Source organism: Paramormyrops kingsleyae, chromosome 3, assembly GCF_048594095.1.
Source record: "Paramormyrops kingsleyae isolate MSU_618 chromosome 3, PKINGS_0.4, whole genome shotgun sequence".
NCBI lineage: Eukaryota > Metazoa > Chordata > Actinopteri > Osteoglossiformes > Mormyridae > Paramormyrops > Paramormyrops kingsleyae.
Window position 1 is genome coordinate 11,638,658 of NC_132799.1, and position 21,433 is coordinate 11,660,090.

The window sequence follows — 21,433 nt, forward strand, 5'->3', positions numbered from 1 at the left end:
TTAATTAATGGCTTAGTTTCCAAAGTACACAGGGGCATGTATAAATATGGTATTAATAAATACAGAATATTGTAAAAGTCGTAAATAAATTCAATATTTACACATTTACTGGAAATTAACTAAAAACCTTAATTTAAGGTAAATTAACACCGCCGATTTAATATGTCTAAAACGGCAATCTAACACACAGTTTGTTCTGTTGATAAATTTATGCTCTGTGAAGTGATTTTTTCTTCTTTTTAAAATGTATATTTCCTTATTTAACTTTCCTTGCATAATGAACGTAATTATGTCCACCGCGGTTAGCGAGTTATAATTAGGTTTATCTCTTCGTTATGGTATTGTCATGGAAACAAATCGAATACATAAAGCATTCATTGATTCGACTGAATTTACTAAATGTTATATGATCCGTGTAACAAAGATTATCGACATGCACTGAGTAAGAACACCAACATCACCCCTCCTCTGTGGTGTTTGGGGGGGGGGGGGGCAGACCATAATGCCTTACAAATTCAGTTGGTTTGCAGGCAGACTTACGCACACCAGCGACTTGGAGAGATTAATTTTAAATGCTCGCAGTTTTAACTCATTTTGTTGCTATGGGAAACTTCATGAACGTTTCATATAATCTCGATTAGCTATTTTTCTAATTTTTGTGAAATGCACTCTACTTTACATCTCTACAGGTAAGTTCATATGTGCGCTGTCTTTATTTTAATTTGGCAAGAGATTCATCGGTAATTGATGAAAAATAAATAAAAATGCAACTATGTTGCCGAATCGTTACCTTTATCTCTACAATGATGTTATTCCATTGCTGTCATTCAATTTAGGTATTATTCTGGCCAGGTGTTAAGTCGTAGTTTTTTCCATATAAGATATACGTAATAAATTCAGAAGGGACACTTATCTTTTGTGTTATTTGTTGTGAACTTTGCAACATTTCTGTTACTAATTATTCTGATCGATTTCAACATTTGTATATTTAAACTATTTTAAATATTAAAATGATGAGATATGGCATACGCATGCATTTAAATGAATGTATGTATTCGCTTTATTGATGGCAGGTTAATTTGGATGAAATATACGAGGAACACTACAGTGCAAACTAACGGACAGTAGATAGGCTATACTGTATATCAGAGAGTACATATTTCGTACTTGAATTTGAGCGTTTCTACCATGCGTAAAGAGTAATATAAGAAATTGCGAACAATACTTTCCTGGACCACTCAACATTGAGGGAAAACTACCGAACTGTAACCCCCCAAATAAATAAATATATAAAACACTGATTGTTTTGGAATATACACAATCAGAATCTACCCCTCCTGTCAGATTTTTTTTTAAGAAGAAAGCAAATTATTATTATTATTATTATTACTGCTACTACTTCTTAAACACCACAATATAGAATATAGATTTAGGCAATGTTGCTTTTAGCTCAGAAGGTGACATTGTTTTTCTGCTGATTAGCCTTCAATGAGCAATGAGATATTTATACTGCTGGTGATTAGATGGTGGATAATGAACATTACCGTTACATCAGAGGATCTGGATGTAGTAAACAGCATAAGAAATATACTACCTGAGACTCCAGGTCAGGCAGAGAAGGGTGAAGGATGAAGGATGAAGAGAACATATTGATTTATTAAAGAAAATCAATCAGCATAAACAGCAATACAAGTATCTGTACTGCTCTGAGGTCATTTTGCATAATTATCCTTTTAGATTCTTTTAGCAAGTAAACCCCTTCATTCTGTGCTTGTTTGCTGAACTTGATAAATTATTCAGTTGTCGTTGATGATTTTATTTACTTCTTGCCAGATTACTGAGTGCTGTGCTGTATAATTGTCAAGTATTTTAGCTCAATTCAGCTTCTTGTGCTAATGTAGTATATTGTGGAAAATGGAATATTGGTATGAAAATATACATCTTTCACCACATAAATGTGTAAATTGTCCTACAGTACACACATATATTTGTGTGTGTGTGTGTGTGTGTGTATATATATATATATATATATATATATATATATATATATATATATATATATATATATATATATATATACGTGTATATATGTATGTGTGCGTGTGTGTGTGCGCGTGTATGTTGGTTCAGGCGAATGGAACAATAAATAAATACACGGTCAGCTGATATTTATGATTATAGGTCTAGTAAAAGTTTCCAGGTCAATCACATGAACAGTGCTTGAATAAATGTGTATGATCTGAGCATAAAAAAATCACATTATGGATAATGATATGAATGAACAAAATGAATCTTTTAAAATAAAAGAAACTGATTTGAATATAAAACTGCTAAGTTTACTTTTACTCTGTTCGATTAGTTACAGCAATGAAAACTTGGCACTAAAGTTTGAGAGAATCTTGTCTATTTTATTTAACAGTCCTTTGTTAATACAGACTTATGTTTTGTGGAAATTCTGGCATATTGTGTTTCTATGGGGTAGACTTGGAGCTCAATTGATTGGATCAGCAGTTACTTAAAACTAATGCTTGGAAATGTGTGATGCATTAATATATTTCCTTGTTTAAATTTCACTTTACTTTCTGAGAAATTCCACTAGATGATTAGTTTAATGCGGTTGTAAGCTTTTTGATCGTAGGAACAAAAAGTGTCATAAACTAATATGAACGAGGTACAGCTTCTCATATCTCAAGAGAGGTGAAGGCCACATGATGGGAGTTGCCGTTATTGACTGACACAGCTTTTATGAGCTGAATGAGGTGTCCGCATTAAATTAAATTTCACTACTGCTGTGTTCTCTACATCTGATTGGATCGCTGCTATGATTTCTGCGATGCGTTTGTTGATTTTGCCTGGTTTCCTGTTGGTTTCTTGTCAATGACATTTCCCACCTTCTTTTAGTATCAAGACCGCCTGTGTGTTTTCTACCCGCCCCTGCAAAACAAAAGAAACATTTGTACTTACATTTTTGCTGGGCAAATGACCGCAAATATGAAAACTTCTCATGTAGTTTAACTGTATTTCATTTTCATGTACATTAGGAATATTACATTAGGGAAATTTATTTAGAAAAAAAAAGTTTTGTCGGTAGATTTAGATTTATACATATTCTTGACTGTCGGCATGAATTTACTGTGCTATTAAGAAGAAATATCTACATGAAATACTGGACATAAGGCTTTATTACCAAGGGAATAATTAAGTAATTATCTGTGTTTAGGACTGGCTGACTACGGTTTGAAAAGCCTCTTGAAGTGCCACTCATGTAAGAATTGTACAAGACGTGCACATGCCATAATATTTTCATAAAGGAATAATGAATAATGCAGAAGAAAAGAATGTGCAGAAAATGTATCATGAATGTTTCTTGAATGCACTTTAGGGTATACAGTAGCACAAGCAGATTGCAGTAATTAATTGGGGATGTCCCTACCTGAGTTACATCTTGTTTAGGTGATAGTATGACATGTGATGGAATGGCTTGTGCAATAGGAGCTGAATCATTGAGCTGATGTTTGACATCATGCAACTTGATCATGGATGACTCCTGTATTTTGAGTGGAAAGGAGTCTATAAATTTATGAGGAAGAATCTTGCATTATCACATCATCTGCTTACACTTCCAGAAAAAAAGGAGCCAAATCCGGTACAGTTTTGTTACAAACAGCATTAATGTACCCTCAATGGTACAAAAATATTACATTTCTATACCTTAGAAGGTAAATTTACCTACAGCTAAGGTACAATTGGCAGAGCCTTGAGGGTACAGCCCCAGTGACAAGTAATTGTACCCTCAAAGGTCTAAATTGGTATGTTTTTTTATATATGGTATCCTTTGGGAGTGGGGGTGCGGACAGCTGAAACTGATAAATACACCTCAGCAAACTGGACGGGGGAAGTAGGGTCCAGGTGAAATTTGATAATAAAAAGGAGGCAATTCAAAATGGTATGCTCTAGTTTTTCATTTCTGTGTCTGCTTGTGTTCCATCAGCTGTGAAAGATAACACATTGTCATGTTACACATCCAGGCCCTGCCTTCTGACTGCAGCATCTGTGAATATATACTAATTTAACATGCTTCAAGAAAAACCAGAAAGACAATAAGTCGAGGTGGAGATAGCTAAATCCTTATAGTAAATGAGGGAAATTTAACTCCCAGGTTTAGTCCATCATATCTTGACTACTTTTAAGGAGATTTTTAAAGAGTTAATCAACCCATTGAGTTGTTTTTGAGTAGATCTATCTGAAGAGCACAGAGTTGATTTACTACATAATACAGAATTATATACCCTGTTCAATGAGGTATTGTACAAGTTACTTACATTCACTGAACATTTTATTCAGAACACATGCACACCTGCTTATTCATGCTGTTGTCTAATCAGCCAATCATGTGGGAGTGGCGCAATGCATGAAAACACACAAGTCAGGAGCCTCTGTCTATGTTCCTACACCAGATCTCCTGGAATTTTCACGTACAACAGCTTTTACTTAGAATTGTGCAAAAAACAAAAAGCATCCGATGAGTGGAAGTCCTGCTGATGGAAATGCCATGTTGATGACAGAGGTCAGGGGAGAATGGTTAGACTGGTTTGAGCTGACAGAAAGGCAAAAAGTAACTCAGATGACTACTTTGTACAACTGTGCTGAGCAGAAATGCAACTCAGAATGCACAACACGTTGAACCTTGAGGCATATGGGATAGAATAGCAGGAGACCACAGGGTGCCAGTCCTGTAGGCTAAGATCAGGAAACTGAGGCTACAGTGGGCACATGAGCACCAAAATTTGACAATGGAAGAAAACGTTGCCTGGTCTGATGAATCCTGATTTCTGCTGAGGCACACAGATGGTAGGTTCAGAATTTGGCACCAACAGCATGAATCTATGGACCCAACCTGCACTGTGTCAACAGTCGATGCTGGTGGTGGTGATGTGGGAAACGTTTCCTTGGAACACTTTGGGTCAGGTAATACCAGTTGATCATCGCTCGAATGTCACAGCCTATCTGAGTATTTGTTGGTACAGTTGCTTGAGTCAGACTCATGGTCTTTTAATGACTAATTCCAGCATGACAATGCACCATGTCACAAAGCGAATGTCAATGACAATGACTTCAGTATTCTTCAGTGACCTGCCTAATCATTGTATCTGGATCCAATTGAACACCTTTGGGATGTGGTAGAATGGGAGATTCACAGCATGGATGTGCAGCTGGCAAATTTGCAGAAATTCTGAATAATGCAAACATGTCGGCATGGACCAGAATCTCAAAGGGATGTTCCCAGCATCTTGTGGAATCCATGCCACAAAGATCTGAAGCAGGTTCTGAGAGGGTGATCCTACTCAGTATTAGTACATGGTCCTTAATGAAGTGCTCTGTGAGTGTATATAAAATTAAAAAAATGCTTCATACTATCTCAAGTCATGCTGATTCTGGAATCTTCCAGAAGATTAATAATGAAGTTGCTAATAAAGACTGACAAGAGGACTAATTCACAAGCTGCTTCCCAGTTGTCATGTATACATAAAACCAATTGCGGAAAAATGATGAAATCTGGCCAGAGATGAAAAATGAATGGCTTTTATATCTCTCCTTTTGCATCGCAATATATTACCTACCTTTCCCCCTTTTCTGTGTTTCACTTATGGATCTCTTTTACATGCTGTGACCTCATTATCCAGGAATTTGTCAAGATTTAATGTTATTGTTATTTTGTGCCTCTGTTTTGAGAACAAAATTATGGTAACTATCTGTCAAATACAGGGAAGGAGGTTAATCAGACAAATGTAGAATGTGCCTATAGACAGACAAACTCTAATGATCACTCACAAATTGTGTGTTATTTAAAGGTAGGAATATCTATTCCAGAGGTTAGTGGTTGGACACAAAATCACGATTTTGTAATGTTTTTTGAGCTAAGATGACATTTTGGGGTCATATAAATTGTTTGATAAATTTCTAAGTCTACCCAAGTGTGAATACGGAGATAAATTATCTGAATAATACCTGGATACAGTAATAATATTTATATATAAACAGCAGAGTAAACCTTGGCTGTACATAATAAAACTTTCCAATTTTTTTCTTGTACAACTTGATTTACATGGCACAGGCTTACAGACTGAGCCCAGTTATCAATGAATGCATCATTAATGCGTCTAATTAATGTATCATTTGTGTAGTGTATGTGTATAAGGAGTTCTCCAAGTATTACAAGCAATGTTTTAATTGCTACATTTTTATGACAATTTGAACCATTTAACAAAGAAAATGCTCTTTTGTTTCTGTTTCAGATAAACACCATTGGCCTGTTCAACTCCTTCCATGACAATGTCTTTCTTCAAATCTGGAGGGATTATCTTCACCTTTGCCTTCATGATCAGCAGGTATGTCAAGAGAAAATACAGGGATTTTTTTGAAAACCAATTCATGTTTTGGTTATTGCCTGAAATATTCACAATGGCAGCTTTGAAAAAATAGATTTTTTTTAGCTGGTACAAACTTGAGTCATGGATTATTAATAGCTTTAGAGACATTTCCAGTATACAGAGGTGGTTTATGTGGTTCTTTAATGTTAATTTCTCTGTACAATGAGCATTAATTGCAAGCTTTTCATGACTGAATGATACAGTAAATACTTTAACTTTATTTTTGAATGAAGTTAGTTTTCATATAGCATTGTTTGCAGAATTGTTTGCAATGTCTTAATTCATCATGTGATCAGAATTTATGGTGCATAACCTTTTTAGTTATTTTAACCTCTTATTTGATAATTAGTCAGTTGTTTATTTTCCTGTGTTCCCTTCTACTGCCTTTGAAAATCATTGTATGTTACTTAGAGCTTAATTTTTCAAATCTCATTTAAGAAATTTTAGAGGCTTAGTTTCTTAATTTTTTTGTATTGGCATCAAATCAGTTTCAATTCTAAGATCACACAACATTGCACCCATATGGGAATTTTTTTGGCTTCCTGAGATGAAAAGATCACGAAGCTTAGGACTCATATCTGCATTTTGCCATCTGTGATAAACATGTGGCATAACATCAGTGTCCTCAAGAGATAAAAGACCATCTTAGGCTAATGTGCCCTGTAAACATAACATTTAGATCTGAAGCATCACAGAAAATCCTAACTGGATAAATAATTGTTGAGTGAGTTATACTGTATACGGTGAGGAATAACATCTGAATTACTGTCAAAGAAGGATGAACAGCAATTCAAAATGGATTTTGTGTTTGTGTTATTTCAGCCTACTAGTTGAGTACTATGTGAGTGTAGCTCTTTATACTTTTTACTTTCTGGACCTGAACTATCCACCTTTGTTGAAGGCAGGCATCCTTTGCAGCAAACAGAAAAATAACTGAAATATCAAACGATGTATTATCCCTGTATCTGAATTTCTATGTTTACATCGTAATGTATAAACACATTGTGTACACAAAATTTTGAATATCTTTCATTAATCAGTAGTATATAAATCACCAATAGTATTGCAATACAGTTATTGCACAAACCCAGTATTTATTTAACACTTCTGTTTAGTTTTACCTGTAACCTTATGCTTTTTCTTTTTTTAAGAATTATTTTAAGATGCACAAAACTTAAAAGATAAATAATATCATGATATTACAATGGATGCAAACAATTCAGTTATCGCATTACATTATTAGTCATGCATCACTGTCAAACCAATCAAAAGCAGTGAGATACTTAATTTATTCAGTGTCTGTTAATAACAATTAAAAATGTCACCATTACCAAATTATTTGGGTGTTCTATACAATACAGTGCATACGCCTTCATAATGTTTTAGTGTCTTGCACAACCAGTTACACTTTTGAATTATAGGATATCATTTAAAGTAAAAATAAGAAACTGATGCAAAAATAAAAATAAAATATAAATAATAACAGGAATGAGCTGGGTTGGGTTCCAAGCTCAGGGTCTGTGTCTTTTCATTCAGGACAACAAAACATAATCCAAAAGTAATATGTAAGAAAAGACATAAAACAGGTAAGGGTTGTAACAGGAAATGAGAGAGAACCAAACTCAAATCACTGGGTTTATGTCACAGTCACAGTCACAGTCACAGTAACACAGGCAAGAAGTCAGTAACACGGAGGAAGTCAGAAATTGCAAAAAAAATTCTTAGTGCTCCACAAATGTCACATGGGTGTTGATTATTTTCATGTGATTGCACAGATACTTCCAGATATGCAGATACTACTTTTGTTAACCGTATTTGTTTAAGCGGTTATACGAATATAATCAACTCCAATTTGCTTAGTGGGCTGCATACACCTGGTTGTCCTTGATTATTTTAATATAACTGCACACCTCATTGTGGTTCATCGCTTACATATGACATTGAACAATGGCAGTATTTAAGATATACTGTAGTAAGCACGTGATATTAATTAACCAGGGGGTATTTCACCAAGCAGAATTTCTTGCTTAGCCAGATAACTTGTCAGGTTTAAGGTACTCTGAGCTATGTTGAAGTGGATGAAGATATAGTCCATTTAGCCCAGACTACCTTAAATCTGACAAGTTATCCAGCTAAGTAAGAAATGCTGCATCGTGAAATACCCCCAATTATCTGCAATCTGTGGACTTAATTCTGAATCTGCAGGGTGATGGAATGACAGTTACAAGAGTAACGCAGGTACAAATTTTAGCCGGGAAAAGTAATACTAAGAGTGTTCTAGTTTCCTGTACTTACTGAGGTTTAACTGCATTTTCACCACAGGCCTGATATGATCATCATCAGAGGGATGACTAGTGAATGACAAAAGGTTTACCCAAATGGGTTGAAAATCTCAAACCAAGCCAGGATATGTATGTTCAAAAATGCCTTGCTGAGGGATTTTCGTTCTGTCGAATTCTCAGACCCTTGTTGATTTTAAAAGCATTGCAAACCTTTCTTATAAACCCTATTCTTTCTGAGAATATGAAGTATGTTTTGACAGGTCTTTGTTCTTTCTCCGTTTCATATTTCGCAAGCTCGCTCTCTGTGACGCAACAAAACCATGGAAACTGTCTGTTTCAGTATGAACTTTTTTCACGCTTTAGACCTCCCTGGTAATTCTAGGTTTGCATGAAAACCAGTACGGCAGGAAGGTCATACATAGGATAATGTTTTGTTCATTGATGCATTTCCCTAGACTTAAAAGTAAATTTTTATTAAATATTAAGACTCTTTTGGTGCAGATAAGGATTTAGGTGGTTGGTGCACTACGTAATTCTTCCCAATTTGTATTGCAGCTAACAGAGTAAATATGCTTAGGCTAAAATTATTAACAGAGGCGGTAGAGCTTAGAGCGGCTGGCACTGCGATCCTGTTTGCCCACTCATTACTAAGCCTCTCTTCTCCACTATCTTTCTGAACCAAACTACAGCAGCTCCCTGAAACATTTGCAAAAACAACACAAAGTTCTCTGCATAATTGGACTATACAGTATGTCGGCCCACCAAGCCTTATTTCCAGCACCCTTATTTTATGTCATCATTGTTGCAAAAGAAAACAAATGCTGCTCCTATTTTGTGTCATCATTAATGGAAAGTGTCATTGGAAAACCCTGCATTCCCTGACAGCCTTTCAAGTAATACACACAAATATAACCAGAGGTGTCCTTTCAGCATTAGTTTAGATTTTTTTCCTGATCTAATAACAATTAGTATTGATTCAAATTGATATGTTAATCAATTGAAAGTGAGGATGTGTCATGCAAATGCAATACTTATTTTTAGGGGTGTCGTTAGGCCTGTTTTAGCCCCCCAACATAAATGTGTATTTATTGGCTTAAGTCATGAATAGTTTGCCATCAGCCCCCCCCCCCCCAGTAAAGACTCAGCCACCCTATCCATTCATCACTAACTATGGCCCTACTTATTTTAAACTTACCTGTGTAAAATTGCACCAATGGATATAGGCAAGGCTTCTTGAAACAATGTCTAAAGAATGTTATGGTTATTTAAATAATGAACTAAATTATGCAAATGAATGTATGCATGACACGTGGGTTTCCGCTAGGTAAGCAAACTGAAGCCTCCAAATTTGCCATGTTTTGCATATGTGTACCTTGCATACCCTGCAATGAACTGGCTTCCGAGCCAGGCTGTACCCCTGTCTGGTATCATGTGCTTCCAGGAATAGCAAACTAAAAATTGTAAGTTAATAAAAACGTTATTGAAGATTATTATATTGTTGATGTGATATTGGCTCTTGAAATTTCCTGGTGAGCTAGTATAGATAGTAGTAGATTATCTATAGTAGTATAGATAATCTAGCAGTAGTGTGGAAACAGATACACTCTTCTGTTTCATAATCCTGTTTTACAGGGGCGTCATCAGCATTGTCACATTCGCACACACGTATCATTAAGTCTGCCTGCATCCTCCCGCACACGCTCATAGAGTACATCTGTCTCTTTGTCCTGGGGGGGGGGGTGGTCTGCACCCCCTTTGCAGAGCCAAGAAAAGCGGGACTAAGACAGGAGCGCAAAGATGATTTGAAGGTACCGTGAGGAATGGCGGCAAGGGGCTGGCCGCGGGGCAGAATGATCTGTTGTGATGTGGTGCTGCTGACACGTTGCCTTCAGAGGGTGAAGCAGACAGCTCCGGGCAGGCTTCAAGTCAGAGGCGTAGTATTAATAAACACAGGTACCCGTGCAAAGGAAGTCTCTATAAGAGCTGCAGCCATTATGCATCAGCTGGCTGCATAGCAACCACTCAACAAAAACAGGCTAATTAATAACAGTCACAGGTGCTATTTATAGAGGAACAACTTCATTCCCTTAATGCATCGGTCAACAAGGCATCTTTTCCTCGCCAGTTTTCTCTTTGATCTTTTTCGCTGTTTCACCAGAGGATTCAAGTCTATTGCACTTTTTTCTGAAAGGTTTTTGTCTTCTGAACTTCAAGGTAGTTTTTTTTCCCCTAGCCAGTAGAATTGCATTTCAGTTCACAGCTACTGTCAGCAGCAATGCATAAGACCATTTAATCAGAGGTAATTAAACTAATTGCAAATCATCCACAGCTGTGTTGATTAATATACTGTTGGTGGATGTTTATTCACTCTGGCTTTAAGGAGAATAAGACAGCACTGAGTCTTCCTCATGGTACATTATCATCGTAAAGCTAACTGAGTGCATGTTGGTGTGCTATTAAACATGATGATGTTGAAACAAATCAAAAGTTTTGGTTTCCTAAGCTAGACACATGGGTCTGAGGGGGGGGAGGAGTCAACTAATGGGAACCCAGACATGGAATTTATTGGCCAAATTATAACTCCTGTAATCAAATAGTCGAAGTTGGTACAGTTGCTTGAGTCAGACTCAGGTCACTGCAATGAAGGGCAAAGCAAAGTGGGCTGACGAGGTGGTCAGCACAGTGGCCTCATAGCTCTGGAACCCGGGTTCATGCCTCCACCAGGTTTCTGTGTCTGGAATGTTTGTGTGTCCTCCTCATGTTGTCATGAGGCTTTCCCCAGGTACTCGTCTCCCCCCCCCCCCCCCAGCCCAAAAACATACTTGAACTTAATTGAAGTTCCCAAAGTGCCTATATATGAGTGTAGCCTGTGGTGGGTGTGGGTAGTAAATTCGATAAGGCCGTTCACTTCTCTGGCAAGAGGGGACCGAGTGATGGTGCGTGGGTGAGACTGAGGTGTGAAAGGACATGACAACTTTCTTGATCCCTGCCTGGCAATTAGGGCACTAAGACATTAGTGGATTAATTACTGTTGCTTGGCATAATGTGCGACGTTAAACCTGTTAAACAGAAACAATCTATTTAGTCAGCTTTTGCAATCCAGTAAAGCAATACATGCATAGAGCATGAGACCCAAGCATGCAGAAAGTGTATCAACATTCCTGTTTATAGAAATAGGCCTCTGTGCAAGACTCAGGCTAAAAGCATGTTAGCAAATCACTGCCACATTTTGCTCATCCATCCATCCATCCATCCATTTTCTATAACTACTTCCACAATACCTGTGATGGGGTTAATGGTTAGCCTGAAATCTATCCAGGGAAGTACAAGGTACAAGGCAGGACTGGGATACTTCTGCACAAATTCCAGCATAGTTGCTCAAAGTGCTTAAAAATATTTAGCCTCAAGAACAGCATCGTAGATGGATGTAACAGCATTTAAAGATATTCAGTTCAATACAAACCTCAATGGAAGACAAAAGACATATACTCTAGAAGAGAAAGATCTAAGTCACTGGAAGTCTATGGCAAACTGGAAGTTAAAGTGAAGCATTTCTTGCATAGTATTCCTTTTGTAGAAGCTAGAATGCTGAATACACCTAAAATTCTTTGCTTTCCTTCATAGGGTCTGTAGCAACATTTTCTTATTTTATGTCACCATTACTACGTCCAAGGAATTCAAAAGAATGACAGCATCCCATCACAAGTTTGATTAGTGAACAGAGATTAGGTCAGCAGGCAGGAGATGTGGTCGGGGATGTAGTGAGGGCAGGTCGGTTGCAGGAGAGATCAGTCCTGGATGCCGAACAGAAACACAGGGAAACGCAAGCGGGCAGGAGCAGGCTGGATGAGCAGGGCAGGCAGGACAAGTGAGGCAGGCAGGATAGACTGGGCAGGGAAGGCGGATGAGACAGGGTAGGTAAAGCAGGTGAGGATGAAGCAGAACGCAGGAGATAGAAGACAAGGAGATTTACACACTTGGTACAGCTCATTAGAGGGCAACAATACTTCGCTATGGTTGCGAAGGCCAGCCAGTTTATATGAAGCTGCACAGGCGGAAGTACGATGACGTTAATTGGTTTGCCCCGCCCTGCGGGGCGTGTCAGGACAACTGGGGTCAGAAACAACTTAGTGTGGAAAACACTCATTATGCATGTGATTCGCGTCTCTTGCAGGATCATGGAGAACTCATTACTCAGCGCAGAAGCAAAAGAGGGAGAGATCCTTCCACCCACCATTCAGAAGCTGATGAAAGGATACAACAAATACCTTCGTCCTTTCTTTGATAGTAAGGAGATGCATGTCATTAGAAAATCAGGCAGCTGTGCTATATCTCTTGTCTGTATTTCCAGAAAGTGGACAGCCTGGTATTTTGCAAGATGAAACATTTTGAGTGTAATTGAGTGAATAAATAATTCACTTTTTTTATTTACATAGCATATAATAACTACACTTAAATATTTTCGTTAGAAGATTACATACATTGCCAAATAACTTTGCAATAATAATAAAATGAGATTAATAATATGAAATATAATTTGTTTTATTGCGCCTTTCACAAAGAACAGAACCGGATCCCTGTGTATCCTTTGAAGTAAATTTCAGCATAAATCCTAGAAAATTATTGCACTATTCCTCTTGTTTTCACAGTCTGTCTAAAGCTGATTATGCCTTGTAAAAATATCATTTACTGTATGCTGTTCCATTATAAAGTCACAAAAGAGGCATAAAAGAGCATTGGGTATAAAGTAAAACTGAAAATGTATGAAGGGGTGTTATGCATGTCATGTGGAAACGTTCCACACATCTCTTACTTGTCATTTGCACAATGACTTAGTTAATTTACCTTCTTGCAATAGTCTTTTCTATTTAAAAATGTTGTTTTGGCCACTTATATCTTCTTTTCCTGCTTGGATATTTTACTTAACTTTCACTTTGAAATAGTTTTTTTTCTTCAGAAAATAATTGTGTTAATTCCCTTTGGGATTAGTATCTCTAATTTGTTTAAAAAAAAAAAAAAACAGATTTCTGGCTTCTGTCTCATCCTGCTTAATGTATGCTGTATCATTTCCCTTCATATTTGTTAAAATGCAACAATGTCACTTCCTGTTTTGTCCTCAGATGGGCCTGTGACAGTGGGCATGAGTTTGGATATTGCAAGTATTGATACTATATCAGAAATAAACATGGTGAGATACCTCAAACTTCACCCATGTTCTCATCATAGAATCCATAAATGCTAATGACTACAAATTTCTAACATTCTGTAACTCTAATTCTGACTAGCATAACTGGTACCGTCTAGTAAATCTTGTTAAAGTAGAACGTCTGTTTGTTTTCAGGAATACATTGTTATATATAATTTACATTACTTGAACTACAACTCCTGAGGTACTATAACCCATGAATATATTGTTATGTAACAAACTCCCCCTGTGCTTCTGCAGGATTATACTGCCACTATATTCCTGAGACAGCGGTGGACAGATGAACGCCTGTGTTTTGACGGAAACAAGAGCCTAAGCTTAGATGGACGGCTGGTGGAGCTTCTGTGGGTGCCTGACACTTTCATCGTCGATTCAAAGAAATCCTTCCTCCATGACATCACAGTGGAGAACAGACTCATCAGGATATTTCCCAATGGGACGGTTCTTTATGCACTAAGGTGTGTCAGTTCTTATTGACAGATTGTTGCATGATTAAAACGAGCTACATTTAGTGCAAGTTAAGCAATATTAAAATAGACATATTGCTGTATTTTTTTGCATAGAAAATTGAATGTATAGATATGGTAAAGAATAGCATTTGTTAATCCTTAGATGAAATCTGTTACTTGCCAATGAATTGCCGTGTCTGCTTTTTAATTTAGGATCACCACAACTGTGGCCTGCAATATGGATCTAACCAAATATCCTATGGACAAGCAGACCTGCACACTGCAGCTCGAAAGCTGTAAGGACAGGTTACATCATGTGCAAAGCCGAGGCATATTCCGGTTTACAGGATTTAAAGTGACAGATATGTTTTTGGAACTTGTGGTTCATGGAAAATAGGAAATGACTCTATGAGATTACAAACTCCCCACAATGTGTCTTCACATTGTCCACTTCTTAGCAAACTCTAGTATTGTTTTCTGTTGCCCACTTTAATTATTATGGTGGTGCATTTATGTGTCCCACGTTACAGCATTGTTTAAAGGTATTTATCCAGCTCTATCAAGTACTTTGGTCATTCGGCAAGTTTTTTACCTCTACACTACTTATAAGCCTAACCACAAATCGCAAATTTGGATTACTGGAATGGTGTAGGACTGAGTGACATACATTTGTAGTCAAAGCATAAATCAAAATCCCTTCATAATGTAATCCAACCCTTTGCAAAACATGGAAAGTGTTTATGAGAGATTTAGATAGGTTCACCTAATGATGAAACTCATTGTTGGAGCATTAAAGAAGCATTGTGAATTGTTCTGATCCACCATAACATACAAGAAAAAAAGTTAATCTGTAGCACCCTCTAGAGGACAGAAGTCATATATGTCTCATTTTTCACTGTAGATGCTCTTCATTCAGAACATCCATCCATCTTCTATATCAGTACAGTTACAGTGGCTTATTACATTTTATGAAAATTAGATACAAGTCTTTTATTATTAAGATATCCTTCATTTTCTGGCCCTTGTTACTACTTACTTGAAAGCTGGATAACATTTCTAAAAATAATTTTTCTCCACTGTCGGGTTGATATGCCATAGCATTCTATGGTATTTTAATATTCAGAAATACTGTGCAAAAATATGCTGTGCCATCAAGTGGTTTGATTAAATGTGTGTTTAGAAATATGGATAGAGTTATTAATGTGATATACTGTATATATATCACTATATACTGTATATATATTTTGTTTGTTTTTACAGGGGGCTATAACATCAATGATGTGATGTTTTATTGGACCAGAGGCAATGATTCTGTTAGCGGGATAGACTCTCTCCGCCTGGCGCAGTACACTGTGGAGGATCACTACACCTCTGTGTCAGAGGCCATCTATGAAACAGGTACTGCTCCGGTCCAGCGCTTAGCGTTTCATTGGTGAAATCCACTCTGCACTCTGTAGTCCATGAAGACCTGAGAACGAGGACCTGGTGCCGCGGTGCTACAGGATACCCATGTCTCTCCTTACTTAAGGGGCATCACACCTTCTTAGCTGTTCTCTTCTTGAGAATCTGCACTCTCTGTTTGCATTTATAAATACTGGCAGAGTTATTCTTATTGTCAATTTTGTCTTCAAAATGTGTGCAAGTGAATAAATAGTAAAATATGGAAAATTAAAGCTTGTAACTGGATTGGTGTTTTTTTAATGTTACTTTATGTATTGTAGGCAGTTATCCCAAACTGATCTTCCACTTTGAACTGAAGAGGAGCATTCTCTACTTTATATTGGAGACTTATGTTCCTTCCAGCCTGCTGGTGGTCTTGTCATGGGTGTCTTTCTGGATCAGTCAGTCCTCTGTTCCTGCTCGCATTTGTATAGGTACCCCGTCATATTATGTCTTAGTATGCATCTGGACAGGTGCTCCATCTTTCAGTACCTTTGCACTATGAACTGCACTTAGTTCAAGATGTGCTTCAAAACGCACCTGTGCATACAGTACTGTGCAAAAGTCTTAGGCAGTCAAAGGAAATAAAGCTATTTATCTGGGCAATAAGTCTATATGTGCTCAAAACAAAAAGTGCAGTTGAACATTAGAACAGATGCAAATTATGAGTAATTTGAGCAATAATAAAAAGTAATAAAAATTTCCTTTGTTCTCCAAAAAACTACTGACATATTGCATGGATAGATGAATACTACTTAAGTTCCCAAACCTCTCCTCAGGGGCACCTCAGCCATTCCATGTTTTCATTATATTTCAGGATCAGCTCACTTAATTCAGTGTTTCTCAAACCAGTTCGCAGGCATCCCCAGACGGTCCATGTTTTGTTCTCTCCCAATTCCCTGGGAGTTGGGAGGGAGTAAAAACATGGGATGTCAGGGGATGCCTGCGAACTGGTTTGAGAAACACTGTCTTAATTGAATAACTAAATTCACTTAAAATGTAATTGAGGCATTGATTAGCCATAGAAGATGGGGTAGCGGTCAAGTCAAAAAGTACATGGGTGTGTTGGACGATTGTTGCTGGTTTTTAAATGGTTAAGCTAACACTTTGACAGACATAATATCATAGTTTTACACCAACATAAAGATCATTTAAACATTAAATTCAATTCAATTCAGTTCAATTAAATTCAAATCAGATCAGTTCAATTCAATTTACTTTTATTGGGCGCCTTTCACAACAGAGTCATCCCAAGGTGCTTTACATGGGTATGTTGTGAAACAGTGCAATGTCACAAAGAGAGAACAATACAAAAACAGGGAAATGGAAAGGCAAAGAAATAAAAGAAAACCAGATGACAATGGAGGAGAGGAACCAAAAACCCCTGGGGGTCCAAGGTCAACTGGCTGCCCAACCCCCGGACATGCTAGCATTATAGGAGAAAGAAAAGAGTGGGCTTACTTGCCAAAAGCAAGGTGTAAACTATAATCAAGTCAAGCCAAAGTCCATCAATGACTCGATCCTTTATGCCGGCCTGTGCAGGGTGCAGATTGAAGTCTGCACCCACAATGTTACAGTTCATCTGTCACATCCACAATGTCACCCTTCCATGGGACTGGACCAGGACTGCCCCAGGCGCCGTCCGGACACCTGGGAAGGAAGGCAGAGAGCATTTTCTATAACAGCCTAAGACTTTTGCACAGTACTGTATATGTATAGAGTATATGTGCTTTTGGCATTTTTAAGCGTTTATTTGGTGTCCTACTCTAGCACGTTACAGCACTAACATATGGTGTAATATAAATCTTGTGACCTTCTTACGCGGCATATCATATGAGAGGTGCTGTCTTCTGTAGGGGTGACCACAGTGTTGACCATGACCACGCTGATGATGGGAGCTCGAACCTCCCTGCCCAATGCCAACTGCTTCATCAAAGCCATCGATGTGTACCTGGGAATCTGCTTCAGCTTCATCTTCGGAGCGTTGATAGAGTATGCTGTTGCCCACTTCTGTACCCTGCAGCACTCCGGTGCCCAGAATACATTCACGGTGAGGCCTTGTCACCATCATCACGGAGGGTCATTACCATCATCAGCATCATCATCCTTGTCTACATAGTATGTATCTCCAGTATAAATACAATGGTGAAACTCATTCTTACTGTATGACCGTTATTATCAGTCGCTATTGTAAAGCATAATTGCTGCATATCTTGTGCCCCATCTCTGCATTATTTGTCTTAATGTCTTTTCATTCTGTATATAAACTGCCATGTTACATACTGGAATATTTCAATCTACTTCATTATTGTAAACATTACAATATATCACGGGGATGGTACAGTGGCACAGTGGTTAGCACTGTTACAGTACCTCACACCTCTGGGACTGGGGTTTGCATCTCTACCCAGGTTCTACCTTTGTAAAGTTTGCATGTTCTCCCTGTTTTCATCCTGGGATTTAATCTGGGTTCTCCAGCGTTCGCTATAATCCAAATAGATGCTATGGTGAACTGAAGTTGCCAAGATGTCAGTAGATGTGAATGGTGTGTGTGCCCTGCAATGGGTTGGCACCTCATCCTGGGTTGGATCTGTAACATCTGGAATAGACAGTGGCTGGACAATACAACATATCATAACACTGACCGCTGCTGTTACGTAGATACTAACACAATGAGAGGGGCAAGCCACATATCAGGGAGACTTTGGAAGTTCAGCCCAGGCAAGCTATCAGTGAAGACATTTTTATTCTATCTTTTTGCATTTTTATAATACCTTAATCAAAGCTAGCAGGTTCTATGCTGGACATATAGTCAGGGACTCTGATGTTTTCCTCCCACCTTCACAGCAGTGTAGACACGGTGTGCTGGACTGTGATCACGATGTGAACGGCACGGTCAGGACCATCGCCAGCGAATCTCATCACTCCAAGAGAAGTCCATCCGGATCTGAGAATAAGGATGAGGTGCAGGGCTGCTGTGGGAAATCCCTGTCTCTCCTCAAGGGGGCAGCACACCTCATTAGCTGCTGTCGTGTTGAGAATCCGTACTACATTGATAACTATTCCCGCATTTCCTTCCCTTTGTCCTTCATCCTCGTCAATCTGCTCTACTGGACTTACTACCTGTACTTCTAACATCTGGATGTACGCGTTTGTGAGTCCAGTAACTGTTTATAGGACCTTGTTTAAAAACAAAAGCCCCGCCCCTCCAACATTAGCATCACTCTGGTGTGTGGTGAGTGACAAGTCCCTCAGTGTATCATCAAAATGCATGCTGTGATGCTGACAGCCAAACATTACTGAGGACTGCTAGAACCAGTCTGGATTGGGTTGATAAATGAAAAGCGCAAGAGTATTTTTTCAATTATTGAAAGTAGTTCTTCATAAAAAATACATATTGAAATCATTATTTATTTCTTTTCCTTTGTGAGTTTATAGAGATTTTAGAGATTAAAGGACAAAATGATCTGAGGCATATACATTTTACATATGTACATGTTGCCCAGAAAATGAGAGGACCAAAGATATAAATGTTGAAGTGCAATGCAAATTTGTTACACTACTGATCTGACACCTTCAATTCAGTTATGAGAAAGACTCACTGAAAGAAACACAGTTTATCCAAAACAGCAGGAGTATAATGCTGCATTGCTGTTTACTCTATGCATGATAAATTAAAGTTTCTGTTTTGTTGTGCATTATAGATATATTTTTCATCTGCCACTCTAAAGGAGAGTAGAAGTATAGTGGATATAAATGCACCTTTAGCTTCTAGGCTCGCTTTAATGAGAGTATGGAACTCATTAGTGATCTAAGTTGCTTAACTTTACACTCTTATGCATGCTTCTTTATCATTTCTATATATTTGTTCTGTAGGTAGCCTTTTCTGCCTAGTGAAACAACCTTATTATCCGGAATTTCCACATACATAATGTTTTATACTTTTTAGTATTTATTCTTGTTTAAAAATTAATTTAAAAAAAATAGTATTTAAAAAAATACTCCAAATGGTGAAAGTTATTTGTTTATTTATTATGATTTGTTTTCAAGTATGATTTTTAAACCTGTCAAATAAACTTCTCATAATTATAAAAGTTATTATGTATAATTTATGATAATCTCGCCTATACACAATAACATAATGTGTTTTTAAATCTGTATTTATATAAGAGCTGCATCTTGCATAAGTTTTAAAGGTCCTGCAGCAAAGATATTTTCTTGCTACATGGACAGTTAAAATCTGTATTTATGCTTTAGCTTCAAATTATGCTTTAAGGTGAAATAATGTTAGAGTATATTATATGTACGTTTTTCATTGGTGAATGAACAAATCACATTAAGTCACTGATTTTAATAAATTGGTTATAAATTGGGTAATGTTTATTGATAAAGGGTTAACATATAAAAAATGACCTTATAAAAAGAGATTTCATTCATTTGTGTCCTTTTAAGCTATAAAATAAGACATTGAAATAAAAATAAAGTTTATGGGAGTTTCTAAGCTTTTGAATTTTCCATTCATTCATTGCTGTTTTTCCAAATATGCATTTTCTCTATAATACAATAAGGTTTACCAAAACACAGCAGTATAACTGTCTCACAGTGAATGTATCTTGAAGATGATCCTGGTGGCCACTATTTCTCAGTTTAGACAAAAACTAAGACAATACTAATTGAACAGAACCGGCATTTTTCAGGTTAACATTTTAAAAGAATAAACTATATACCTCCGTTGCTGGGTGTATCAAATTATTGCCAGCTTCCAGTGGTAGTTCTAGAACATTCTCACAGACCCCTCAGTCATCTTCTTTGAGATATATCTGTACTGTAATATAATATGTATTTTGTTATTATTAAAATTTCTTTAAAATACATTGATAAATTTTGCATGTTTATTTGTTGTTTAACTATTAAATATAATTTAAAAAAATACTAAGACATGTCTGGGTAATTGTGTGGGAAAAGGAACAGACAAATTACATCTAATGGAAACTAATTACGGCATATATCACTAAATAACAGGTATAGCAATGTAATGGATTAAAATATATTATTGAGCCTTAAGTTTTGTTTAATGAGTTCAAACACAAAACAAGTTAGGGAGCATAATCTTTTCATTTGAAGGTCAGAGGTCAGATGACACACATCCTACAGTACCTATGAGATGAAACCCACAATAGCATACAAGATCAGTTGGGCTGGAAGTAGTTGCGCTGAGAGTGGTTCAGCTCCCCCTCTGGTTGTTGTCGGTATTGCATTGTCAACACTGTAGGGCAGCATGCCCTTGTATAGCTTTAGTCAAAGGAAACTACAGTGTTGCAGTGGTTACACTGCTGCCTCACACCTGTGTTCAGGTCTCTACCACACCTCCGTGTGTGCAGGTTTTCCACATGTCATTGTAAGGTTTCCTCTAGGTGCTCTGTTTTTCCCCAACAGTGCAAAAGCATGCCGAGGTTAACTGAGCTTACTAAATTGCCTGTGTGTGCACCTGTATGACGTCGTCCTCCACCCAAGTCCGAGAGCGTTCATTTGGAATGACAAGTAAATTACGGATTCTTTACCAACCAAAAATGTAAAATACATCTCCGTTCTTTCCTCTAATTCGTGCTCCTCTAATTCTCTTGT

General features: G+C 37.4%; 1 protein-coding gene across 2 annotated transcripts; it reads left to right on the forward strand.

Annotated features, from left to right (window-relative positions):
- Positions 1-519: 519 nt before the first annotated feature.
- On the forward strand, positions 520-20,686 carry LOC111858376 (gamma-aminobutyric acid type A receptor subunit pi). Of its 2 annotated transcripts, none has more exons than XM_023840127.2 (10): positions 520-689; positions 6,297-6,389; positions 12,888-13,000; positions 13,834-13,901; positions 14,160-14,377; positions 14,582-14,664; positions 15,629-15,766; positions 16,090-16,242; positions 17,665-17,858; positions 18,656-20,686. In XM_023840127.2, exons 2-10 carry the CDS (start codon positions 6,328-6,330, stop codon positions 18,941-18,943), a joined length of 1,317 nt encoding a protein of 438 aa, XP_023695895.1. In that variant the 5' UTR covers positions 520-689; positions 6,297-6,327; the 3' UTR covers positions 18,944-20,686. The 2 variants fall into 2 exon arrangements, with proteins under 2 accessions (XP_023695895.1, XP_023695902.1); XM_023840134.2 differs by having other exon boundaries at positions 18,659-20,686.
- The last annotated feature ends 747 nt before the right edge of the window (positions 20,687-21,433 follow it).

Bases quoted from the DNA above. Each gene is read 5' to 3' on its own strand.
- LOC111858376 (XM_023840127.2), top strand. From the start codon at position 6,328: ATGACAATGTCTTTCTTCAAATCTGGAGGGATTATCTTCACCTTTGCC. The intron at 15,767-16,089 runs GTACTGCTCCGG...TATGTATTGTAG, and splicing joins AGAGGCCATCTATGAAACAG to GCAGTTATCCCAAACTGATC. The intron at 17,859-18,655 runs GTGAGGCCTTGT...CCACCTTCACAG, and splicing joins GTGCCCAGAATACATTCACG to CAGTGTAGACACGGTGTGCT.